The sequence below is a fragment of the Myotis daubentonii genome, chromosome 11, assembly GCF_963259705.1.
Source record: "Myotis daubentonii chromosome 11, mMyoDau2.1, whole genome shotgun sequence".
Lineage (NCBI taxonomy): Eukaryota > Metazoa > Chordata > Mammalia > Chiroptera > Vespertilionidae > Myotis > Myotis daubentonii.
The window spans coordinates 64,283,344-64,310,634 of record NC_081850.1 but is presented as its reverse complement, the minus strand read 5'-3'; the positions used below and the strand labels follow the sequence as shown (position 1 = coordinate 64,310,634).

At 43.1% G+C, this 27,291-nt stretch overlaps 1 protein-coding gene across 1 annotated transcript; it reads right to left on the bottom strand.

The window, feature by feature from the left end:
• Positions 1-601: 601 nt before the first annotated feature.
• Positions 602-26,176, bottom strand: DNAJC25 (DnaJ heat shock protein family (Hsp40) member C25). Its single transcript, XM_059657643.1, has 4 exons — positions 25,768-26,176; positions 6,410-6,562; positions 5,033-5,503; positions 602-1,824 (listed from the first exon to the last, which is right to left on the bottom strand). The coding sequence occupies exons 1-4, from the start codon at positions 26,098-26,100 to the stop codon at positions 1,702-1,704; spliced, it is 1,080 nt and encodes a 359-aa protein (XP_059513626.1). The 5' UTR covers positions 26,101-26,176; the 3' UTR covers positions 602-1,701.
• Positions 26,177-27,291: the final 1,115 nt, after the last annotated feature.

Below are 27,291 nucleotides of genomic sequence, written 5' to 3'. Positions count from 1 at the left end.
CAATGCACAGGATGATGCTCCAACCATTGTACCACACAGGCCAGCGCTTGAGGGGCATTTTGAGACTTTTGTAGGCAGTGGAACTTAGGGCTGCTTGATGTCCTTTTGAGCATTAAAAGTGTCCCTTCAGTAAATGTCGGCCTTCTACTAGTGAGTAGCTGATTATTCTGATGTCTCTGGAAGTTTCTTTCCTGAGTTGTCATCTTAGCTGCTTCACCTTGTACCCAAGGCAACAAGAGGCCAGCAGCTGCTTTTGAAACACACAACTCCAACCCTAAGGAGCATCACTTTTTTCGCTCTAGCACAGTCCTACACCTCGAACAAGGTGAGGAATTCAAACACCTACTAAAAAAGTAAAGAAACAGTGGGTTTTAAATCATCAGTAGACACCCTCCTGCCCTGGATTTTAACAAATGAGAATGAATGGTTCCTGTTCCCTCTGAGGGTAAAAAAACATTTACTGAGCACTCATACTTGCCAGCACTTTCCTCCTATCTTATTTAATTCTCATAATAATCTACTCTCTATCCTAATCTTTAAAAGTTATGTAACAAAAGCAATATGTTAATCTTTGATTTAAAATGTCATACCAACAAACGTGACATACTGCAACCATTTTATTCATATGACGCTGGGATAAACCCTTTAACAGCAGTACTGATTCGTCACCACACATGTGCATTGATACCTTGGTGAAAGTCATGCTTCAGTCAAATTATGTGTGAATTACTTTCACTTCCACATGTATAAACACATATCTCATTGTTTATATCTCATTGAAAGAACAGCACATAGTCGCTTCTTTTTTTCTGGTTTAAATGTATGTAAATGCATTCATATACAATGGATTTTTTTTTTTTTTTTTACCACTCAAGGACTTTATAATATACTAACAACTTTTCAGTACACTATTTCTGCTTCGTCGCTTTTTAAAAATTGAAGTGGGGGTAAAAAGCAATACTGTGGTACAAAAGGCCTTTGTACAAGGTCTCTTCTGGAAACATGTTTGAAAAAAGTCATAGTCCTATAATGACTGTAATCAAGCTCATCCTACAAGGACATGAACGCGGAGTCACTCTCCTGGAGAGTTATGACCTTCTTAGGAATACTATGACTGGGGAGGAAGAGTGGAAAGACATGCTAGAGGGCTCTCCTGGAGATATATTCTGAACATATTTCAATCCCAGAATGACTATAAAGACGACGACGTTATAGTTGAAATCATTTTGTTGAAGTTTGTGTCTAGAAAGACACTCAGAATAATATAATGAAATGCTATTATAATGTTTTATGTTTTGTGAAAATATCAGAGGCCACGAAAGCAGAAAAATGTAGCACTATAACAGAGAATACGGAAACACGTTTGAAGAATAAGTACTTAACACGTAAACATTTTCAATGGTATCTAATAAATTTTCATGTCAAATCTTTTAACCAAACATATAAAATTTTAAATGGCAACTTATAAATCTTCATGTTAAATCTTTTAACAAAATCCACAAATAGATTATAAAAATTGAACAATCATAAATGTCTTCTGTATAAAGTTTTAAGGTAAAGTTTGAATTTCTTCATTATTCTGTTGAATCAAATACTTAAGGAATTTTAGTTACTGCAGAGGAGTAGGAGAAACATTTCTAAAATAATTCAGTTATGAAAATATCACGATTAAGGTTTGGCATAGTAGCATTCCAGCAATCCTCAGTCATCCACAAATGTTAGCCGTCCAGGCCCTTCATTCCTCATCCATCTCCTGTATCTTTTCCATCGAGGGTTGTTGGCCAATTTTTGCTTTAGCTCTTCTTCTTGTTCTTGTTTGTAGACCTGTAAGTATAAAAAACACCAGCTGACTTTATAATCCAAAGGGAAGCATTTGTCATAAGCTTTATGGCATATTTACATTTTTCAAATATAAGTTTAGATAAAAGTGTCCAATGAATGTATTGGTTTGTCTTCTGAAGACCATGCACTAAAAATACTAAGCAGTTAAGCACTTGAACATTCAGTGTTAAATACTAAAGAACAGCTTGTACAAGGACTAGCCTCATTAAAATCACACACAAGCTGAGTTTAAAGGACTTAAACATTCCCTCTCTGCAATTAATGTCCAATATTTAGAATCACACTTCATTTTTTAACGTATTTTTCTGTAAATTTAACTGGTGGCTTTCGGTATTTGTTGATCCTAACCAAGGAACAAAATGACCTGGTATATACATTTGTCTCCAAATTGAACTTACATCCAATCCACTTTTATCTTCAAAAATAATTATTGGTTTTTCAAAATATTGTACAAAAGTTACCAAAGAAGGTTAAATAAACCACATGGATTAAGAACAAAACATATGCATCTCTGTAACTTTCAGTGGATGTCAACTGACATTAAATGGACAAGTTTTCATAACCAGTTTCAGAGTTATATCAAATTTTACAAAGAAATTATCCTACTTCCAAATTTAGGAAGTAATGACCAAATATATATAATCTCATATAATAACACTAGAGGCCTGGTGCACGAAATTTGTGCCCCGGGGGGGGGGGGGGGGGGCGGGGGGGAAGGTGGCGTCCCCTCAGCCTGGATTGTGAGAGGGCACAGGCCAGGCCAAGGGACCCCACCAGTGCACCATCAGGGCAGGGGAGGGATGCGGGAGGTTGGCCAGCCAGGGAAGGACCATGGGAGGGCTCCAGGTGTGTCCGGCCTGTCTCACTCAGTCCCTATCGACTGGACCCCAGCAGCAGGCTAACCTACCGGTCAGAGCATCTGTCCCCTGGTGGTCAGTGCACATCATAACGAGCAGTTGAGCAGCCTTAGTATATCATTAGCATATTACGCTTTGATTGGTTGAACAGCCGACTGGACGACCAGACACTTAGCATATTAGGCTTTTACTATATAGGATAATTAAGCCCAGAATAGTACTCTATGAAAGACAGTTTTGTGAATTAGACTGCTTAACCTACTTTAAAAAGAAAACTTTTCAGATAATTTAGGAGCAAAATAGTATGTTACCTTCCATTTTTATGTTAGTGATAATCAGGCTGAATATAATTACTTGCCAAAACATTCTGGCAATTTTCAGTAAGTTAAGTTACTTAAATATAATTCAGACTGAAGCTTTACTTTTAGTAAAATCTATTTAGAATATGACATATAAAAAGGAATGTCTCTGAAACTAAAAAAACAATTATAGTTCAGATTTTTTAGGAAGATTTTGCTGTTTTTTATTCCTATATTTAATATATTAACCAATCAGAGCGGGCTGGCGGAGGATGGCGCGGTTGGCGTTTTCAATCGGGAGGGAGTCGCAGACTCTGAGCTCCAGATCCGGGCGAGTCTTTAGGGACCCAGACTCAAAAGGGAGAAGCGGGACTGTCTGGCTTTGGTCAGAGCGAGTGCAGCTTCCTCTCCGAGCTTTGCAGCGGTTGCTGGGACTCAGAGAGGCAGAGCCCCTGGGGACAGGACTGAGAGCCGCCATAATATATTAACCAATTAATTTTACCCCAAACCTAACATTATTTTTTTTTGTTTTTTTTTTTCTTTTTTTTCCCTTTTCTTTTCTTTTATTTTTTTTATTGCTTAAAGTAATACAAAGGGTATTACATATGTGTCCTTCTTTTTTCCCCCCCGCCCCAGACAGTCCCCTAGCCTCCCCTATCCCCCAGTGTCTTATGTCCATTGGTTATGCTTATATGCATGCATACAAGTCCTTTGGTTGATCTCTTACCCCCCTACCTCCTGTCCCCCAACCCTCCCCGGCCTTCCCGCTGCAGTTTGACAATCTGTTTGAGGCAGCTCTGCCTCTGTATCTATTATTGTTCAAAAGTTTATAATGGTCTCTATTATCCATGAATGAGTGAGATCATGTGGTATTTTTCCTTCATTGACTGGCTTATTTCACTTAGCCCAAACCTAACATATTATGGTGAGATTACTAGTTGCTTTAAGACTTTAGCTCGGCAGCTGATCACCTCAAAGTCACTGTTGTAGCTGACCACTGTAGAATATACAGTTATTAAAATACCCACAGTTTCAAGGTACATAGTAAGTCAATTTAATTTAAAAATAAAAGTAACTTTTCATACATATGTTAGTTATTATGTAGAAGAGTCTGTGCTCATTTTGTTTGGAATGAAACTATTTAAACAAAATTTCCATCTTTTATACCCTCTCTCTGTGTTTTGTTTTTTTAATCTCCATGGCTAAGTTTACATGACTGGAAGGAAATTTGGGGAAGACCAAATTTTAGCTAGTGCAGTTAACAGAGAGTTGTTGTGACACCCTTGCAAACATACATTATCACCCCATTCTAGTTAAACACAATGAATTAGACCATCCTTAACATTTTCAGCAAAGTATTTAAAATTTATCTTTTAAAAAAACAAATTACAGATTAAAAATCCACTGTCCCACTCTAGCCGGTTTGGCTCAGTGGCTAGACCACTGGCCTGCAGACTGAAGGGTCCCGGGTTCAATTCTGGCCAAGGGCACATGCCTGGGTTGCAGGCTTGATCCTCAGTAGGGGTTGTGCAGGAGGCAGCCCATCAATGATTCTCTCTCATCATTGATGTTTCTATCTCTCTCTCCCTCTCCCATCCTCTCTGAAATCAATAAATATATATTTTTAAAAAATCCACTGTCCCACTACCAAATATAGTCATGCTTTCAATAAAAGGCCTTTTTTTAAAAAATCCTCACCCAAGGACAAGTTCACTAATTTTTAGAGGGGAAGGAAAAGAGAGGGGAGAGAGACATCAATGTGAGAGAGAAACATCAATCAGCTGTCTCCTGTAAAAGCCCCAACTGTGGATCGAACCAGCAACTTAGGTCTATGCCTTGACATACCACCTTTCAGTGCCTAGGACGATACTCTAATCAACTGAGCTACCCTGGCCAGGGTCAAAGTAAGATGTGTATTCATTATTTAGCTCTTGGATTTCAGAAATTTGAGTGCACTTCTGTGATCCTTATCACACACCTAATTTTACCTTGGTATGGAAGGTGACATAAAATCACAGAAGACTTGTTACTCACCTCATAATTCTCCTTTATCCAGAGCTCCCTTTTAAGAAAAGTTTCTTTTTGATGATCTTCTAGACTATCAAACTGAGACTTTGACATCTTCATAGATTTACGTATGAGATATAGTCTTTCTTCTTCCCCATACTCTTTGCCTTTGATATTGAAATTATAGACCCACCGGCAGTACCAGACTATATATGAGCACAGGTGAACAGGAGCTAAGAGAATTTGAAACAGGAGAAGATCGCGTATCTGGGGTTTTTGATAGCCTCCCTTTATATCTACTTTACTCTTTATAATGTTCTTTATAATGTTCTCCTCCTCATCACGAATTTCCTCTTTGGATTTCTTGTTTCTGCCCTTCTCTTTGGCTCTTCTGAGCAACCCCTGCTCTTTAGCAATCTCCATGGCTTGGATGCGGTACTTGGGCACTGTGGTCAGGTAGTTGATCGCCTTGTTGTAGCTATTCCACCAGCTGAAAAACTAGAATATTTAACAAATAAAAATGGGTGATTTTTATTACCAGAATTCATCTTGGTGAGCACCACCCCTCCCCAAAGCCCATTCTCATTAAAAACAGGGACCTCAATAACCTTACACTGCAAGTAAAAGATACAACTGAATAATGCCTCTATGTACAAGGCTGGGTAAGTCAGGTAAGCCCTGAGCTGAGCCAAAAAGCCATTAAATCAGACAGGCGATACCCAAGATGAGAGGTTAGATAGATCAATGGAATCACACACCTGCGACTTCACATCTTTACTATCTGGCTCTTCCCTACATCACTATTAAGAAATCTCGCTCTAGTTCTCTCTCAAGAGTACAGTCTACTTACTGAAATAAGCGTTAAATGGCAAAACTAACTGGTAAGGAACTTGTTTTAAGAACTCAGCATATAGCCTGACCGGCATGGCTCAGTGGTTGAGGGGAAGGGAGAGAAACATCAACTGGCTGCCTCCTGCACATCCCCTACTGGGGACCAAGCCCGCAACCCGGAAATATGCCCTGACAGGGAATCGAACTGGCCACCTCTCAGTGCATGGGATGATGCCCAACCAACTGAGCCACGTGGGCCATGGCTCTAGTTCAGTTCTAATGACTAGCCCCAGGCAGTGTACACTCTACAGCGGTTCTCAACCTGTGGGTCGCGACCCCTTTGGAGGTCGAATGACCCTTTCACAGGGGTCGCCTAAATACATCCTGCATATCAGATATTTACATTACGATTCATAACAGTAGCAACATTACAGTTATGAAGTAGCAACGAAAATAATTTTATGGTTGGGGTCACCACAACATGAGGAACTGTATTAAAGGGTCGCGGCATTAGGAAGGTTGAGAACCACTGCTAGCACATACATAGAGACACATCTATCCACCAATACACACCTGAAACACCGAGATGGCACACACACTGACCAGAATCACAATTCTGACGTCCACTCTGGGGGCTAGGCGCCTGCGGTAGTAGTGATAGTAATGGCTGTAGTATTCCTCTGGGTGATCCAGCATGTAGTCGTAATCTTTTCGTGTTTCTTCATCCTGTAAAATAACAAGATGTCCAATTTCACAGACATTTCCTAAAATGGCCTCAGTTTATAATCTTTTAAGTCAAATCTAGAGTTTTTTAATTATGTAAGGTTAATCTGAGTAAAAGCACTGTCAAAATCAAAAAATTTCCATGGCTCAGTGGTTGAGCATCTACCTATGAACCAGGAGGTCACGGTTCAATTCCCAGTTGGGGCACATCCCTGGGTTGCAGGCTTGATCCCCAGTAGGGGTCATGTAGGAGGCAGCCGATCAATAATTCTCTCTCATCATTGATGTTTCTCTCTCTCTCTCTCTCTCTCTCTCCCTTCCTCTCTGAAATCAATAATAAAAATATATTTATTAAAAATTTCCCATCCCTCTTCAAAGGCACATTAATGTGTTTCCAGAACTTTAATGTTAGCTATGAAGTATAATAAAAAATATCTCCCTAAATTCTTGAGTACTGTGAGTCCTCCTAGAAAAATAAAAACACTTTAATAACAATTAATGATGCCTTTTTAGCCAGTGTTGTGCTACTAAGGATGTCTTTGTGTTCTTATAACATAGAGCATGTTGACACCTACTCTCGATAACTGTTGATGGGAAAAAATGTTTGTTTCTATTGTAAACATTCATAATCATTTTCCAGCCTTAGGTAGATAGAAGGCTTTCTGTTGAAAGCAATGATTAAGAGAACAAAAAGCAGACGAAGCCAGTCTGTGCCTATAAAACTGAATTATGCTCATTTCAAAGAAACATCTAGGCAGAATGGTGGTCCACGTCTAGCTTTGTGACTTTGGGTGACATTTTCAGCCTCTTTTTTTTTTTTTTTTAATAGGGATAATACTGCTCTTACAGTGTTGTTTTGAATATCGAATAACACATTATATAAAATCATGTTACAAATACACAGTACTTTACTATTACAAACCTTGTCATAGCCCAGTTCATAAATAAGGTAACATATAAACATGTTGAAAATAATTAACACTCTGAAATGCTGCTCTGTTTACAAATGTTCACAAAACATTTCTTAAAACCTTGCATAATTTTAATCAATTTCCAACAGGGATAAATGCCAATCTCTTATTGAGCTACATTGGTTGAAGAGCTACTAAACTAGGTTATGAATTGCTTTTACCACACAGGAAAAACCTATTTTGTCTTGTGTCTAAAAAAATGTTAAAAACTAAAAGCACAACAAATTCTTTCCTCTATAAGTGAGTACACAGAAACCATTATGAAAACAAAGATCTTTTTTACCTAGAGGATTTCTTTTTTAGATGAATTATTCAACATCCATAAAGTTACAGATTCTTAGGCAAAGACATTTCAAAATCTACACCTGGTGCTCTGCTACCAAACAGAGGTCCTGGGGTCTGTTCAGAGTCTTCTGAGTCCTCCAAATGTAGTTTCATAAATTTCAAATGAAGTTTGCTAATGACAAAAACCTTCACTGTAGCCATTGAAGTCATTGCATATTTTCTACTATGATTTCTGAAGTTGAATGAGCATAATTTCAGTGACAAATCTCTTTCATTACATTCTAAGTATTTTCAACTTCTGACTAGAATTTGAAATTAGATCAACTAAGTACCTAGTATGGTTAGATATAGCTATACTGAAAGTCCCCATGACACTACAGAGGACCAAGATGAGAACTGTGTGTGATATAAGAAGGGCTGTTATTATTTTCAAATTCACTCCTTACATGTTCATTTCTATAAAAAAAAAAATTTCTTGTGGCAATTGCCACTTCCCACTTTTTTCTTTTTTCTTTTTCTTTTTGCTTTTGGGGCTAATGTTACAGAAATGCTCTGCGTTTGGCCTGAAATCCGTGGCTTTTAACTCAGCTTCCCAATCTTGGCAGATGTCCTTTAAAAATGTATTTCTTCACACGTAATTCTTCTCCGACCAGATGAGAGGTAATTTTGAAATTGACTGCCACACTGAGATCAGATTCCTAAAGCCTCCAGCATCACTACCTACATGGGCCCTTCCCCAGCCTGGCTGTACTTCTAGTCTCCGTGTGGCTGAAATCCACTATGTGAATATCATACATCCAATAGTTATCCTTTCTTCTTTGTTCTCTTGTCTTAGTGAAGGTCACATTCCACAGAATGCAGCCTCCCTCAAGCCTGTCACCCACATCTTCCCGGAGGGTCACCATCTTACCACTGGTCCCTAGATTTGTTACATCATCAAGTCCTGAGCTACTCTAACAGGGTGGTCACTCAATGCTCTCCAACCAGCAACTCCAAAACCTAGACCTTGTGTCTGGTCTCTCCACTGCAACCTATAGAGTCTACTCAGAGCCCACGAACAAGCCCTCAAACCACCTCATTCCTGCAAAGGCTTCATTCAGGGCCAAGTCTGTCTTCTCTTAGATGGTTTTCTTTTCCCTGGAGTCACCATAAATTTATGACCCACTTTTGGTCATGATTAGAGACAAGAAGGTTGGCCACCTCCTTGTGATAGCATTTAACCAGCCAGAATCTTGACTCAGTTTATAGCTTTCCCTCAGAACGAAGAAAGTGATTTTAGGCTGAGGCATAATGTACTTTAGCAGGTGTTCAAGGTTGGCACAAATTGGAGAGTTAGGAGCTCTCAACGGTCTAAGTCAAAATCCTACTCGTTAGTAACCCAAAGTTTAGAATCAACCTAGTAAGCACACAAGGATACCAGGAATATTAGCAAAAAAGAAAAGACAGAGACTAGAACACAGAGAGCTACAGGTACATACTTATTTTAACACCATATATTTACATTTTTTTCTCCTATGTATTTTGGAACTAAGATACTCCCACATTTAAAAAAAAAAATCTCCAGGGCTAATCAGGTAAGTTAAAATTTCCTTGGCAACCAATAAGGCCTCCATACCTCGCCCTATCTTACCAAGCAACACCTCATCACTCTCCCCTCTTCTGTCCACAGCAAACAGTCAGATAGTAATTCCTGGAATTTAGTGTGTTTTTCCAATCCAGCATGCTCTCTCAGACCTGTCTTTGAACACAGAATTCGAACTCAAATGCCCATCCCTTCTTTCCAACCTCATGAGCTCCTATTAATCCTTAAGGACACAAATGTTACTGCTTCAGACAGAGTTAGACCACCTTATCACACACATCACCTATTTATTATAGCACTTATCACACTGTAATCACCAGTTTTTTTCTTTTCCTGGAGTAAGAACTTCTAGAAGATCGGTAGGGTGACTCAGTGATCTCTGTATATCCAAGACTTAGCACAATGCCTGGCACTCAGGAACTATGATTTTAAAAAGGAGTGACATTTTGTAACTCCTTATAACTCACTATACACATCTCCCAGCCACACGGGTCTCCATCTCACCAGGAAGGCTGGCTGCGTGATTATGTCACAAAAAAACTTCAGTTGAGCAGACACGACTGCTTGATGTCATAGCTTATGAGAGTATGCTACTGTGGCTTAAATAGCTTTAACCTTAAAACAGTTGAATATCTTACCTTTCAACAAGTAGCACTTTTCCTTTCAGCAATTTTGTGGATCTTAAGGTCCCAGGGTCAGGAAGATTCCAACTTCTTTCCAAAACCAAAACCTTTATACTTGTTTCTTCCTCCTCTCTGTCCTGAGCCTTTGCAAGCTGGGCAACAAGCTCCTGGTTTCTAATCTCTACAGGAAAAAAGCTGCTGCTGGTGTCCACGCCACTCCCAATCCTCTTGGGCATATGCAGGAGGACTGGAACATAACCACCAATATCTAGATCAAAAGTGAACAAAAGGAAACCCACAAGCAAAGAAAGTACTGCATCCTTCCTTTTCTTAGGAAAAGATCAGTCCCCCCGCCCCAGAGGCAAAAATATATTATTTCTTGCCCTTGAGAGAAATAATTGTTTAATCTTAAGAAACATAAATTGCAATAATTTGATATTGCAGCCAGTTTTACATTAAAAAGTTTCCATTACACAGATAGTAAAAACCATTTTAGGATAGTAAAGGCCAGGAATCAATAATGTATGAAAACAGAGTAATATTTTGTTTGGCCTTAAAAATATGTATTAATTCTTTTTTCAAAGAAATACACACAAATGATCTTTTTTAAAAAAAAAAAAAATCTGTTACCCTAAATTTTTTTTTCCAGGCCATTACATCCTACTAAAGATGAATGAAAATTAACTACTATCAGTTTCATTTTTCTTCTTGTTCCCTGCCCACTAGCCACTGTGTCTTCTCTTCTCAGTCTACATGTGATCTCAACAACTCCCATGATTCATAGCATCACATATATATAATCCACTCACACCTGTCCTTCCTGTGTCCACCTATTTTCAAGTATCTCCTGGACATTTCCTAAATGTAACAAAAATGTCCAAATTCAACATGCTCCAAACCTAAATCTACACCTCTGTGTTTCAATTAATAGCGCAGTACCATCATCAACTTGGTTAACTGAGCTTTTAAAACCTTTATTTTCAATTCAGCAAATTATTATGCAAGGCATTAAGCCTTGTGTTGAACTCAAAAGAGGGTAAATAAACCAGTAAGATAAGGCCCAGGGCTCAGGAACTCTCCCACCGAGAAGCCTCTAGTGAGCAAGAAAAGCACAATTTGATGTGCAAAGGAATCAAGGACTGACCCTGCCCGAGACCACTGGTAATGGGAGTCACAGAAGAGGCAGAATGAGTGCTGATTTTGAAAAGCAAGGAAAGTGTGGTAAAACCTGTTCCGGGTACAGAGAAGAGCAAGTGTCAGGTACAGAAGAATCAAAGAATATAGCAGATTTAGTGAAGCCGGAGCACTGGGGAAATTCAGAAAGAAGGGAGTAGCAAATGTGGCCAGGAAGGTAAGTGTGGGTAAGAACGGGAGAGGATCGGAGATGCCATGCTAAGATGTTCGGCTGTTATTGACTGTGCTAGTCAAAAATAAAATTTTTAAAAAAAGGAGACATATGTAATACTCTGTAATACTTTAAGCAATAAAAAAATAAAATAAAATAAAATAAAATGTCCAAATATTTCAAAAAAAAAAAAAAAAAAAGGATCATACTGCACCCTTGATCTCTGCCACATGCTCCGAAGCTCCCAGAGGGGGAGATAGGTGCTGTGGTCAGCTGGCCAGCTTAATAAAGGCTCTTAAATTTAATAAAATAAAATAAAAAAAATAAAATAAAATGTTTTCAAGTATGAGACCAATGGCATTGAGAAGAAAGAAGTATGTATTTTTGAAAGATAACTGATAGTATTGTAAAGAATGGGATGAGGGAAAAACAGGTTTTAGAGACTAAGAAGTAGAATGAATAGGACTTAGTGATTAAATTAATCATGTGGAGCATGACAGTGAAGTTTTTAATTATAGTTACTGTGTGGACCATGTTACTCTTAAGATAAGGAAAAGAGGATGAAGACAGCAAATCTGGAGAAGATTCGAGGGGAAACTGGAAAATTTTGAAATGGGGAGAAAATTAATTATGGGACATCTTGCCAATTCTTGGAGTCTCCAGGGGTTATCTAGTCCTGAAGGAGGGGTACACCTTTGTCTTTGAAAAGTCTATTTTAACTTTGTAGAGACAGAACTAACTTGCAGAAAACTGGAAGTCATGCAAATACTTCTTGTTCACAGAAAGACAAACTGTGTCTGGTGTAATGCAACTGACCATTGCCTTGTCACAATGGCCAGTTTTATAGGCGGGTCAGCAGCCCTTGTCTACAGACTATAAATGTGTGGCCTTTTTTTCACTTTTGAACCAATTTTAATATCTTACTGGTTCCCTCATTCATTAATGAGTTAAATAAAATCTGGTGCATGTTCATTTTGTATTGGTCTGAGTCATAATTACATTGTATTTTTAAATTTATGCTTTAACCAAGATTAACAAGACTGATTTCAGACATGTTTAATTTGGGGCACCTGTTCTACAGATGAGAGACAACTGAAAATATGACCTTAGAGAACACAGAGATTTTAGAGCTGTCAAGGATTTAGTTAAGTTTCATTAGGCAAATCTTAGAAAAGAAAGAGTACCAACAGGATAAAACTTGAAGGAAAAGCAATGTTTAAGGTGTAGGCAGAGGAAAAGAAGACTCTAAAGACCCAAGAGAAATGGCTAGAAAGGTAGGAGAAGCATGAGAGTTCTGCATCAAGGGAGCCAAGGGAGAATATCTTAACTGCACGGTCAAGAGCATCAGATGCCACACAAAGTTCCAGGAAGAAGAACGCAGAGCCCTCAGATCTGAGGCTGAGCGCATCGTTCACCTAGGACCAGTTCCAGTACGTGTGCTGATGTACGTGTCCGTCTCCGACAGCTTGAATGAAAGGGAGATGAGGAAAGACAGTCAAGAGTGGAAAAAGAAGGAAGCTGTGACCACAGATTTTCAAGGAGAGACAGGATCCGCTGACCTATTCGAATTTCTGCATTTGCGAAGAGAGTCTTAAGTTCCCAAAGAGGAATGATGAGATTCCAGAAGAAGATGGAAATAATCAGTTCGGTCACCAGTGCTTTCCGGCCTTCCCCAACCATCCTCAAAACTGTGCCCAGAATTTCCTTTCTGAATCAAACATCAGACTGGTGTGACTTCTCCACTTTGAAGCCTCTGGCAACTATTCAATACATGAACTTCAAATCCCTGAACACAGCTAAAGGGCTGTTCACCATGTGATCCCAGACTGTGTTCCAGGCTTCGAAACATTCTCCCTACGATGCCCCAGACAGGCTTCTTACCGACAGGCAGTACATCCCCTAAAGTCCATGAGAAGATGCAAGAAGGTCTTTGTGCTGTGACTATCTCAGAATGCTCCACTTACCCATGATGAATCTGCACAAGCTCAGTTAAAATGTCAAGTGCTCAGTTTCTGGCTACAATTACATCATCTCTAGTTTTTGTGTTAATCTGCTTGGTTGTTGATAACACCATGTGTCAGATGGGCACAGCACTAGAATTAAATACATCTGGTGTGTAATCAACCTTGGTCATAAATAGGGTATGGAACAGCTGAAATTAAGGGATCGGTAAAAAATAAACAACACTTACGGGCTCACAGCAGAAGTAGCAAATGTGGCACGTAAGGTACCACTCCCTTCTGGGCCCGTGGGAGAAATCACTGTCAAACTTATCATCTTTCCCACTGAATCCAGACAAGGCCTCAGAACATTCACAAGTGTTCCAGGGAGTCGTGACCAGACAGAGTTGGCGTGTGAAATAAAGACTGTCTGCTCTCCAGCTGTTCATCAGCATCACAACTGATATAGACATTTACATAATTTCTATTATTTTTATGAATATTAAATTATTAAGGATAACTGATTAAAATCTGGATTGATGCTGGGAAAGAAAAATAGTAATACTAATACATGCAGTTCATTCCCCCCCCCCCCCAAAAAAAAAAGAGTCCCTGGGAACCAAATAATAAAAGTGATCCTTGGTGGAGAAAACCCTCACTACTGTAACACCGCACCAAACTACATCTCTCTCCTGGAGCAGGCCTCACACTCCGACTGCATGTTGCTGTTGATCCAGTTTTCCCTCTACCGGCATGTCCAGCATGTCCCTTTGTCCTCAACCTTGGTGACTGTTCTAGATCCAAATCAAAGAGCACACCCTTCTCCGCCCCCCTATTCCCTCAGCGGCTGCGATAGAATCTACACACATTTTTACTATGTAACTTAAATACCCAAACACTAAGTATCTGTCTCCTTGTTACAATAAAAGCTTGACCGCAGGAACTGTGCCCTTTTCGCTGTGACCGTCTCCTCCCCCAGCACCCGTCAGTGCTGGTTACAGAAAGGGGTAAGAAAATACACTCTGGGAGAACAATAAACAGGGACATAAAGGGGCAGGGCGTTCAGAATCCCCCTTTTTGCCGAATTCTCCCTAAGTGCTCAAGCCCTGCCGCAGCCATCAGACTGGTGAAAAGGAGCTAAAGGGCTCAGTGACTCGCTGCCAAGAGGAGCTCGGGCAGCAGCGGGCTCCCCACACGCCCCTAACTGACCGCAGGGCCTTCATGCGACACTTCCAAGACCTTTCCTATGTTCTTCTCGTGTGGTCTCGCAAAATGCAGTCACATTCTGCTATTTTCACTTTTTCTACCAATCATAGTTTTTTTTAAGTGCATCCTTCCCACCGATTCCTTTATCTGCTTATTTTTATGCCATCCTTCTTATTTTATACAATTCTTATTTATATTCAAAAATGGATTAATGTTCTGACGTAAAAACCTTCAGAACACAATTTCTCCTGAAAAAAATAGAAGTGCAACTTTCCTCTCATGCAGGGATTTCTCATTCATACCCAACCAATCAACTTTATCTGTACCACTCTTTAAAACAACAACTAATATGCAGGCTTCACATATTAATGTCAAAAAACTCCAGAAATCCACTTTTATCTGAATCTCCAGCTACGAGTTTTTACTTAACGGACTTTCATTACCTGATGTGCCAGACACTGTGCTAGGTGCCGCGGATACACACACAGGCAAGCTGAGGAGCGTGGCTTAGTGGCGAGGGGTGAAGGGCTTCAGTATTTACGGTGCAGTGTGATAAGTGCTATATCCACACGAAAAGACCCAGTGTTGACACAGTGCGTGACAGTCCGTTTACTGAACTTCCCAAGTCCATGATCCCCTGAATCCCCAGTAGTCAAATACACTAAATACCATTTCATTGTCTTCACTCATTATGAAGCAAATATAAAGCAGTGGGTGAGATCCTAATGGTTTGAAATCCTGCTGAAATCTGGAATTTTTATTTTTTTAAATTAAATTTATTGGAGTGACAATGGTTAATAAGGTTATATAGGTTTCAAGTCAAACAAAGTTCAGAACCATATGCTTTCACTCATTCGTAGGATATAAAGCTGAGATTTTAAGTTATTTGAGAACATGAACTAGGACGACTTGCTGAAAGCACTGAGCAGTGCCTTTGCCTCCCACCATTACCCATCCTTCTCTTGGTGTTTTCTCAGTCTCTATGCACAGATGGAATCTTGGTTGCTAAAATAACAATGATAGAATCTTTGTTGCTAAAATAACAATGACTAAGAACCACTCTCCCTTTCCACTGAAGACTACACTGTTGCCCTAGCTGGTTTGGCTCAGTGGCTAGAGCACTGGACTGTGGACTGGAAGGTCCCGGGTTTGATTCCGGTCAAGGGCATATGCTTGGATTGCGGGCTCGATCCCCAGTAGGGGGCGTGCAGGAGGCCGCTGATCAATGATACTCTCTCATCATTGATGTTTCCGTCTCTCTCCCTGCCTCTCTGAAATCAATAAAAATATATATATATATTTTTTTAAAAAGACTGCACACTGTGTCCCCTGCTGGGGCTGAAACTCTGAAAAGTGGAACTAAGCAGAGCTGTCTAGCTGGAGAAGTGGCTGGGCCCGGGGCCACCTACCAGCCATGCTGTGTCACAATTGAGCTGTTTACACTACCACTTTCCTTCTTCATCACCCCAAATTGGAGGATCTTGTTGGTGTTGAACTGACACCAGCGACCTGCAGTTGACACGATGTCCTGTCTCCGTTCAGAAACCACGAGCCCCGGATGCTTGAGGTAGCGTTCCTGCGGTGCCTGGGGGCCTCGGGTAGGTCCTCTCAGATCCGAGATCCCCACTCTTGCGGATGAGGTCTCAGAGACTATTCGATTTAGGTGGGGGACCCTGGTTCGCCCGTTTGGACCTAGAGGGCCCCTCTACGCCGTTCGGGTTTGGTGCCTGGGAGGGGCATCCCTCCGTCTTGTTGGGCACCAAGGAGAGTATTCTCCAGGGAAGGCTTTGCTTCTTGGAGGCTGGTTCCCAGGGAGGCTACCCTCCAGGTTAGGACTAGGCCTCATCCATCCATAGATCTGGGAGGGCGCTCACATTGACAGGCGCTCAGAGGGGCACCGCCCAAAAGGAGTGCAGAATGGGTAACCCAAGCTCTAAGCTTCACATGCCAATCAGCCACCGCTTGGGGCTCCGGCTGATTACATGGACCAAAATTATGGCCCAGAGAATTGCAAGTGGCTAGGCCCCTGGACAAAGCTCACACAAGATGATCGGAAGCTCTGTTGGCAAGACGGGCTCTTCTGCAACGCCAAGGCTTGTTTATTTGTGTGCTCAATAGAACAGGGAAAAGACTGTCCCTCCCACAAACCATGGGATGCTTTTTTTGGAAACTGGTACCTTGAGAACTCTAAATAAAGTCAAGAGGCTACTATCACCTCCCTTAAGAAAACAATATTCTAAATTGGGTAATCGCCTTGATAAATTAAAAAAGAAACCAGTGCTGGCAAAACGGGAAAACTTTTCCTCTGACCCTTGTGCTTGTGACTTGAAAGCCAGGTTTACTAATAAAACCTCAGGTGATCCCTCACTTTCCAGCTCCTCCCCCCTACCTACCAGCTGCCTACCCTCCACCTAGTCCCCCTCCCACCTTTGACTCCAGGTGGGCAGCAGACATCTGATGCCTAGACTGTACCCGGGGAGCCCTTTTTTCAACCTCCCCCCCCCCCCCGAAAATCTGCACCTTTTAAGATTCAGGACTTTGGAGGCCACTCTCTTTACTTTTGGAGCTTTTCGACTTCATTGTGGCCACCTGCTTTTATTTCTCTTGTTTGTGTTTGTTGATAAGCCCACCTTAAGGAGAAATTTTAAAGGAGAGAATCTCAACGCTCTCAGAGACAATGCAATGCATTCTTCGATTTAAACAACAACAAACAGCTTTAAAGGAATTCTTACTGCATGCAAAAACTTTGGCCACATAAGCAAAACCTCAACTCGGTCCATCTGCCCAGAAACATATTTGAATCCATAATTTTTCTTTTGGGTTTTGTACTGTGCTGTGTGTTTATGTATGTCTGTTATAGATATGGTATATTTCTATCGCTAGATGGGACTGCCAAATTCTAATTTAGATTGCAAAAGGGCCTTATTTAATAGGCTTAAAATAAATGAGAACTCATAGAAATTGGAGAAATAACAGAAGCTAATGCAATTGCTTTCAAAGTGCACATGATCAAAGATTAATCTTTAGTAAATAAAACTAAGGATGGTGGTTTAATTAAGGAGATGTAGTTGGCCACTGCTCTTTAGCTTTGTAACTAACAGGCCAGATGGGAAACCCGGGAAATAAATTTGGAGCCTTAATGTGTCATTTTACAAGGCGAGAAGAGCACAAGATGCCTCAGATGAAGAACCATTTGTGACAAAGCCCATTAGGATGTTATGTTGATTGAAAAGGATTCATATAGGGAGTAAGATGTGCACTTGGTAAAAGAAGGTAAGAGGAATGGAAATACATTTTTATTGATGAAAATAAAAGTAATTGTGTCCTAAAGTAAATGATTGTTCTAAAATTTTAAAAAAGATAGAACAAAAGATAGAAGTTTATAAAAGTTGCAGAAAGTTTGTGTGTGTTGCAGAAGGTTCGTAGAAAAGGAATCTTGAAAAAGAAAATCTTATGTGTGGCCAAACTAAGGTTGGAATGGATTTATTTAAGTTACTGGTAACAGAGAGAGAAACCCAAATACCAGTTCTGTGTCAGAGTACTTTTCATCTGCCTTGGCTTAAAGCCTTCCCCTTGGTATTGCTTAAGGTCAGTTCCTTTTGGTATATATTGATTGTCCCCTTTTAAAATTGTTACTGGAAGGCTTATCCTATGAAACTAGATCAGGAGTGTGGGAACCTGCCTTATTTTAACTTACTGCAAAGAACTTACAAAGGTCCTTGAAATTAATGCAAGCTCAGAGAGCAATCTTTCCGTAGGGAGATGACACCGAACATCCTGGCGTACAACATGGAACATGGTCCATCAAAAAGACATCTCCACACGGACTCCCTCCAGTGGACCATACCAGGTACTGTTAACTAATGCCTGAGTCGCGGGTTAAAAGTATACATGAATCATTTTCAAAGGACACCAAACCTGAACCTCATTCACCTGATTGAACACCCCAGACTCTAGAGACCTCAAATTAAAGTTATCCAGAGCTTGGCTTTTGCCTTGGCAGTTTTACAATAAATGTCTCATCTTTCAGTCTGTATATATCTTGCTGGAAGAGATCATTATGCCAAGAAAATGTTCTATTCCATTGGTATTATTTCTTAAGTAACTATTAATACTATTTTTTTTTATAAATGGATTTAATGAACTCATAGACTGGCAGCTTTCTTTGAAATTCTCCTCTCATTTCTGAACTTACTTTAATCTCGGCCTGTAACTTGTGAGTATCTGTCTAGAATTGATTAAATGATTCCAGTTGGTTCCCAATCAGCTCAACAAGAGACTGTCATGAGTACCACTGATGTAAGGTAAAAGTTAACAAACTAAAGTGTTGTAGAGGGAAAACCACACAGGCAAATCCCTCTAAAGATTCCCTTTACACAAAGCTGAGATTTTAGAAGAGAAATGTTAAAGGAAAATAATTACTCAAATAATAACTTATACATGAGAGTAGGGAGCTTACTTAAAAATAATGTGCCAGAGACTCCCCTTAAGTGTCCTTCATAATAAGGTAGAATTTGACCAAACATATTACCTCACAATTTGTACCTTTACTGCAATTCTTTCATCCAGAGATTTCAAAGTGTTTTTACAAATGTAAATTAACAAGTCTCATCATCACTTCTCTCCACAGAGATGGTTCACTTAGGTAACAGAAATTTACCTAAATGGCCTACTCAAGGTCGCCTGAGAAGTCCTCTTTCATCTGCTGATGGATGTTCAAAGTGTAAAAATGCCTTGCAGCCTCCTTGCAGATCCAAATTCATAGCATCCTTTGGCAAGTGCCACTGGAGGGACGAATCTTCTTCTTTACTCTTTACAGCAAGGCTCCTACCTGTTGGCCTTCCCTCCGCTTCACCAAGCGCCCACATACCGGGAAATGCAGACTTCAGCCCCCTCTTTCCTATCTTATCTGCACTAAAAGCAGAGTGAGGACAGAACATGACTTTTTCTGAGATGTTTTTAAGAATCACTTTGATTAAATAGTTGGCCATATTTCTTTTGTTCCCCCAAACTCTTCTATTAATCCAGTCAACAAACATTTATGAAACACGTATTTTGTTGCTACTCACTGTGCTAGATACAGGGGACACTAGTCATGCCCCTCCTTCATGGGCAGGACAGACAGTAAACAAGAACCAGCCCCACTGTGGTCAGTGCTATGAAGATGGCAAACGTGATGAGCTGGGGGAGGAACACAGGAATGGATGGAGCAGGGAAGCCCTCTTGTTGATGTATGGAGCCTGGGGGTAGTTCTGTACAGGACCCTAACAGTTGTGGGGGAGGACTTTTTGGACCTGAAGCAGCAGGTACAGAGTGAGCACTTCCATGTACCACACTTGTGTCTATAGAATGTCAAAACATTTTTTAAAAAATAATGGCCCTCAACCCCAGCAAAAGAAGAACCCTGGAATATATATTGAAGGACCCATGGGTCAATATGGGCCAGGAGGAGGAACTCTGGCCTAAAAGCGAGCCACTCTGGGGCCACATGGACCCCCAAGTAACAGAGATAATGAGGAATCTGGGATTTGAGTGGGACAAGATCCAGGAATCAGAAACAGAAAGTACAACACGTACCTGATCTTAATAAGTTCCACGGAATACAAGGTGAAGGGCCACACTATCAGGGTAAGACCTGGTGCTCCCTTCACCCAACAGTTGCAGTCCTTCCCCAGCCTGAGAGGTTCTTCCATCAGAGAGAAGACCAAGGAGCTGGTCATTCACTGGCCCAGCCCAGCCCAGCCCGGCCCAGCCCAGCCCAGCCCTCCAGCGTGGCCTGGGGGATCCCCTTCCACCCACAGCAGCAACAACAAAAACTCCTTCCATGCTGAGCAGCCTGATGGTGGACCCCAGTTCTCTCTCTGGCCAGTCAGGGCCAGCAGGGATGGCTAGGAGGGTCTTCAGTTTCCTATTAAGACTCATGTACTGCAAGCCATCCATTAACAAGCAGCATGTCTAAAGGACGAGTGAAGCCAATATAATTTTTTAAATTGTGGATGGCCAAGGCAGGGCCACAGTCAAAGACTCTGAGGGAAGTCAAGCTACACTCCCTGCATTTTAAATGCTGAACTTCAAGATGCTGAGCTTCAGGGAGGTCAGCCAGAGGCTGGATGCAAACAGCCGCCGGTCAGAGTGGTGCTAGAAATAAATACACGCTGTGTGTGCAGAAACCTGTGAGTGAGAGGGCTCGTATCAGGAAGGTATCCGGCACCTCCACGGCCTTCAGAAGCGTTTTATCCAAAACTCTTGCTCTGCTTTGAGGATGGTCTAGAGCTCTCTGGGGGTCAAAAGGAGAGGCTGTCCTCACTGTGGGTCCACCCCTTGGCCTCCACTTGAATGAGACTTCAGAGAATGGACTGTTTTTTCCTGGGGCCCTTCTCCCTGGCCCTGCTATTGTTTTCTCCCATTTTTGGGTGATTTTATTAAAGTATTTGGTTCTGCCAAATCTTGTAATAAACTTGATGCTTCAGGAAAAAAACAATAACAATGACTAATTGTGATACTATCTCCTTGTCTTACCAAATGTATTTAAATAACATTAGTGTATTTATTTTTTAACAACCACCGTCTAAAAAAAAATCTCAAAGAGGCATTTATTTGATCAAGACAACCTTAGCATCATAAATCCACTAAATCTTACACACATATATTCCCATCTGGTGAGGTATTACGCACATTCAGAGTCCTTGACTTTAGAAGTTTTGATGGAACATCACTTTAGGTTATGAGTATATAATATAGCTTCTTATATCATATATGTTAAAAATACTAAGAGACTCTAAAAGTCTAACCACTATGCTGTATACCTGAAACTAATACAGAATAATCCTATCTAATAATAGACAAACATGGTAATTAACCATACCTCTGACACACTTCCCATTGGCTAATCAGGGCAATATGCAAATTAACTGCCAACCAAGATGGCGGCCGGCAGCCAGGAAGCTGAAGGGAACAGGATGCTTGCTTGCTCCAGTGATGGAGGAAGCCAAGGTTCCCCGCCTGCCGCTGCCAGCCTCTAAGCTGCACTCTAAGAAACAATGTTGCAATTATAGAAGCTAAACAAACCCCAGAAACCTGCTTTCAGCCAGCCGGGCCTCAGAGCTGGAGCTGCAACAGTGTTTCAATTATAGAAGCCAAACAAACCCAGATACCTGCTTTCAGCAGCTGAGGTCTCAGAGCTGGAGCCGAGCCTCAGAGCTAAACCGGCTCTCAGTTCCAGTGACAGCCATAGAAGGTCAATAAATCCCAGAATAAAAAAAGAAAAAAAGGAGAGGTTGGGAGTTTCAGTCACCCGCCAGCCTGAAAACGGCCCTCAGCCCCTCACCCAGACTGGCCAGGCACCCCAGTGGGGACCCCCACCCTGAAGAGGGTATGACCAAGCTGCAAACAGCCATCAGCCCCTCATCCAGGCTGGCCAGGCACCCCAGTGGGGACCCCCACCCTAAAGGAGGTGTGACCAGCTGCAAACAGCCATCAGCCCATCATCCAGGCTGGCCAGGCACCCCAGTGGGGACCCCCACCCTGAAGGGGCTGTGACCAGCTGCAAACAGCCATCATCCCCTCACCCAGGCTGGCCAGGCACCCAAGCAGGACCCCCACCCTGATCCGGGACACCCTTCAGGGCAAACCAGCCGGCCCCCGCCCTTGCACCAGGCCTCTATCCTATATAGTAAAAGGGTAATATGCAAACTGACCCTAACAGCAGAAGGACTGGGAATGACTGGTCACTATGACACACACTGACCACCAGGGGGCAGACGCTCAATGCAGGAGCTGCCCTCTGGTGGTCAGTGAGCTCCCACATGGGAGGAGCTCTGCTCAACCACAAGCCAGGCTGATGGCTGCCAGTACAGCGGTGGTGGTGGGAGCCTCTCCTGCCTCCTCAGCAGCGCTAAGGATGTCCTACTGCAGCTCAGGTCTGCTCCCTGCTGGCAAGTGGACATCCCCCGAGGGCTGCCGGGCTGCCAGAGGGATGTCTGATTGCCATCTTAGGCCCAATCCCCCGGGGAGCGGGCCTAAGCCAGCAGGTGGTCATCCCCTGAGGGGTCCCAGACTGCGAGAGGGCACAGGCCGGGCTGAGAGACACCACCACCCCCCCCCGCCAGTGCACAAATTTTTGTGCACCGGGTCTCTTTTATTGAATATAAACTGTAATTGAAAAATAAAAAAATAATAATAATAAAAGAAACTCGAACACACCAATAATAAGAGAAATTACGGCTATGAAAAAAATTTAGGGGGAGAAAAAGGCTCGTAGCTCCAAGAAATTTACTACTAAATTATTTCAGATTTCAGAGAGAAACAACTTCTGTTAGCTACACTGTTCGAGATGAAATTTACCTGTGCATTCTACAAAGCAAATATAAAATCAACCTTTTCCTCCAAACATATGCGAGCAACTACTGAACACGGTGGTGAAGGGCACAGTCTTCCCAACCCCCTGGCTCCGTAGATAAGTACACCTCTCACAGGGTTGTACTGTTGTTCTTCATGGAGAAAGAGAGAGAGTATAACAAAAATAGCAAACAAATGAAGTGTGGCCCAAGTCTGCAGTGGCTGCTCCAGATGAGATGTGGAATTCTAGATGGGCTTCTGCATTTCGTCTTCATTCCAGAGCCACTGGAACTCACGCACTTCTCCCACTCTTCTTTCCATCTGACCTCCTCTTAGTAACAGAGGCCATGTGGACCCCTTATCCTTCACAAGCTTTCCAGCCGGCAGACATAATCCATGCAAAAACAGTTACACCCCCTTTGCTTCAAGAGCTAACTTGGAAGGCAGGGGCCATCTAAACTGAATGGCCGCGGTTCATCGGATCTCTGCATTACCCAAAAATGTTACTCCCTGGCAACATTCTCACAGCTTTCCAGGATGACAGAAATAAAATCAGACCACCCTGTGTGTTTTTAGTAACTTCTTTGATACAAAGCAAGTCAAAGTCCTTTTCCTTATTCCAGGAGAAGGCGTCTGCAACAAGTTTTTGTAAGTTTCCTGAGCCCTTCCAATGAAAATGGAATCCATGTCTATTTCTATAAATTTAAAAGGGACTCTTCACAGAGCTTGGCTAAGTCTGATTTTCAAGGATCCAACTATCCTTAGACATCCCTTTACTCTCCAGATAATTCCTATTCTCTCGCAGTAATACCATAGGACGCTCCCGCACTCCCTCCTCCATCGGTGCAACTGCAATTTCGTTTTCCTGCTTGGAGGCTTAGTAGCTACCACAAACCACTGGTGGGAATCAAGAATAAGAGTGTTACTTTCTCCAGACATACTCGTTTTTAACTGCCCCAAAGTTCCTTGTTTGCAAGTGGACAAGCCATTTTAATGCACTTTGTATAAGCTGACAAACCGATGCTAAACTTTAGGGGTAGAAACCTTTCGAGGCAACTATTACAGATCCGCCAGATCAGCCTCTAAATCTGTCTCTTCGTAAAATGTTGGGAGTATTTAGATCTTGAGGTTCCTCCCGGCAAGAATGTCTCTACTGTCTCTCTTCCTTGGCACATGTTTCACTAACATGTTCACCATTCTCTGGCCAAACATACCCATCTCCAACCACAGCAGAAGGAGCAGTTGCTAGTGTTTCTGCTGCCCTCTCTTCTGGAAGTTCTCCATCTGCCAGTGCCTCCTGATACGCCCCCAGGGCCTGGGAGGGCCAGCAGCAGGCTTTCTGATGGCTGGTTTGGACCACTCGCTTTCCTCACAGAAGAAAAACTCAGACTGGGGCTTCAGAGGCTGGCTGCCCCGGATGGAGAAGTGCTTTCCCATTTCTGAAGTCTTCCTTCGATTACTCTTTATCCTAAATGATAGGCAGTTAAACCCTCTGGCCTCAGTACTCTCCCAGCACACTTCCCCCCCCCCCCCCATTCCTCAGTTAACTGCCAATAAAAATTATAATCCCAACAACGCAGTGAAAATGAGGTGAACTAGGCATGCTCATTTTATTTATTTTTAAATACATTTTTATTGATTTCAGAGGGAGGGAGGGAGGGAGGGAGGGAGGGAGGGAAAGAAACACCAATTGGCTGCCTCCTGCATGCCCCCTACTGGGGATTAAGCCTAAAACCCTGGCATGTGTCCTGACCAGGAATTGAACTGTGACCTCCTGGTTCATGGGGGGGGGGGGGGGGGGGTATATGCTCAACCACTGAGCTAAACCGGCAGGGGGCTAGGCATGCTCATTTTATGACTCCATACTATCCAAACTGCTCTGGGACGCATGAATGCAGAGCCTTTAACTCCTTGACTCAGTATTTTCAGCTCTGGAAAGCTAATCTGGAAAAGTATTCCATGGTTAAATTATTGTATACCCACTCAAAGTAGTCAGTAAGAGCAGACTACATAGCAACATGAAAAACTGGCCTCAAAAATAAAAAGAAACACCATACAAGGGCAACTGCAGTTACATTAGCACGATAGGGCCTCTGAGACAGAAACACTTCCATCAAATAGGATTTATACTCTGTGATTTCTTATATGGTTTGATTTTTGCAGTAGAAGAAAACAGGCTCAGGCTCCTTCTCCCGCTCCCCAGGGGACTCCGTGAAACCTTGTCCAATGCGCACATACCGAATATTTCCTACCGGACACTCTCAGAGTCTTGAATCCCAAGTCATTAGGCACCTATTTCCAGGACCCATGTAGGGGGTTTCTCACACTTATTTAGCCTCATAAAAGCCCTGCGGGACGTATCCTGGCCTTAATTTTACATATGAAGCAGCAGCTACTCAGAATTAAGTCACTACCCAAGGTCACACTGGGCTTCAGAGCCCAGAGGAAAACATCTGGTCTTCGGGCTGGCTGTTCATGGCTCTTTGCAGGTGTCCTCTCGACCCTTAAACCCAAACTAAGTGTCACAACGAGGACCATCCCCACACGGGCGCTATCACACCATCACCCAAGGTGGACGGCCTCTCCTGCGTGTCCGTCACAGGTCCCGGTGCCGAGACTCACTCTGCCTCCCGAGTGGGAGCCGCACGTTAGTAAATCGCTTTCACCAAGTCGTTAGATGCCCAACATATGTTACGCCTGGCATGACGGGGACTGTCACCGAAAGGAGCGGGCGGGCTGGGCCCCTGAGGCCAGCGGGGTTTCCTGGCTTTGTCCACGGGCCGTGGGGCTCTTCTCCCCCAGGGCCACGTGGGAAGGCGCGAGCATCCGACCGGTCGTAGAGGCGTCCGGCCAGGGGCCGGGGCGCAGCGCGCCTCCCCCCGAGGGTCCCCGCAGCCCGCCCGTGACCCAAGGCCTCACCTTGAGCGTTTCGTAGGCGGTCGCCACCAGCAGGAAGGCCTCCTCCGCGCTCTGCGGCGTGCGCCCGGGGCCCGGGTCGCCGGGCTCGGGCCGGTAGCGATCGGGGTGGTAGCGCCGCGCCAGCTGGCGGTAGGCCCGCGCGATCTCCGCCTTGCTGGCGGCGCGGCTCACGCCCAGCACCTCGTAGCAGTCCCACGTGCCGCAGTACAGCCCCTCCACCAGGGCCCCCGCCGGCCGCGCCAGCAGCAGCGCCAGCAGCAGGGGCGACAGCAGCAGCACCCGGCGCCCGCCCGCGTCCCCGGCTCCCCGGCGTGCAGTGAGCGGCGCCGCCATGCCGGCCTCGGCCGCCGCTCCGCCGCCCCAGCCGCGCTCCCGCACGCCGCCGCGTCCAGCTCCAAGTCAGCAGGAGCCGCCTCCGCGCAGGCGCACTGGGCGCCGCCGCCGCCGCCGCCACGCTCTTGGCGACCGTTGCTAGGGAAGGACGCTTGAGCCGGACCGCAGCTTCCGTTTTTATCCCCGCACGCCTTCCTCCCCCCAGTGGCCAGAGGGTTGGTGTTTGTCGGATTTAAAAGAGCACTAACCAGTGTGCGCAGAGCGCTGCCCCATCCACAAGGCCCTTCACACGCGAGCTTTCCCGCAGCACGATTTCACCTGCTGCACTGGGTAGTCGGGCTCTCTTGCCCTCTGATTGTCAGCATCAGGATGTGTGCACAGGGTCTTTGGTCTGCACCCCGGACGCCTTCCTCTCACTAACCGCATGCTGCCATTCCGAAAGGAAGATGCATTTAGAGATTCTAGGTGCTGCCTGCCTGCTAGGAACCCCTAAGTTCACTCATGACTATCTATTCGGGGTTTCTCAACCTCCACACTATTGACACCTTGGACCGGAGAATTCCTAGCCTTGTAGGGACTGTCCTTTGCATTGTTAAGATGTTTAGCAGCATCCCTGTCCTTTACACACATACACACACACACACACACACACACACACACACACACACCACCACCACCACCACCAGGCGTGACAATTAAAAAATGTCTCCAGATATTGCCAAGTGTGTTCTGAGGGTACGGTTGCCAGAAAACATACAGGTCGCTCAGTTAAATTTGAATTTTGGGTTACCCAAATATTTGTGTCCTAGATATTACATGAGCTTATACAGTAACATGAAGATCTTTGCCTCGAAAAAATTGTTTCTATCATTCCCTCAGTTAATATTTATTGAGTCTCTACTATGAACTAGGCACTGTTGTAGGCAGTGGGGACATAGTGGTGAGCAAGGTAGGCAAGGTTCTTGACCTGGAGGAGCAAATAAAAAGAAGCTTTCCAAGAAATAAATTTTTTCCTATATTCTAGTGAAGGATGATAGATAATAAGCAAATAAACTTTAATATGTAATTAATACGTTCTTTTACAAAAATGAAACAAACCCTAGCCAGTTTTTGCTCAGTGGATAGAGCGTCAGCCTGTGGACCAAAGGGTCATGGGTTTGATTCCAGTCAAGGGCAGGTACTTTGATTGCA

Excerpts from the sequence above, each read along its gene's own strand:
- DNAJC25 (XM_059657643.1), bottom strand. The coding sequence starts at position 26,100 with ATGGCGGCGCCGCTCACTGCACGCCGGGGAGCCGGGGACGCGGGCGGG. Across the intron at positions 6,563-25,767 it reads CCGCCTACGAAACGCTCAAG|GATGAAGAAACACGAAAAGA; the intron begins GTGAGGCCTTGG and ends GTTATTTTACAG. Across the intron at positions 1,825-5,032 it reads GGATAAAGGAGAATTATGAG|GTCTACAAACAAGAACAAGA; the intron begins GTGAGTAACAAG and ends TTATACTTACAG.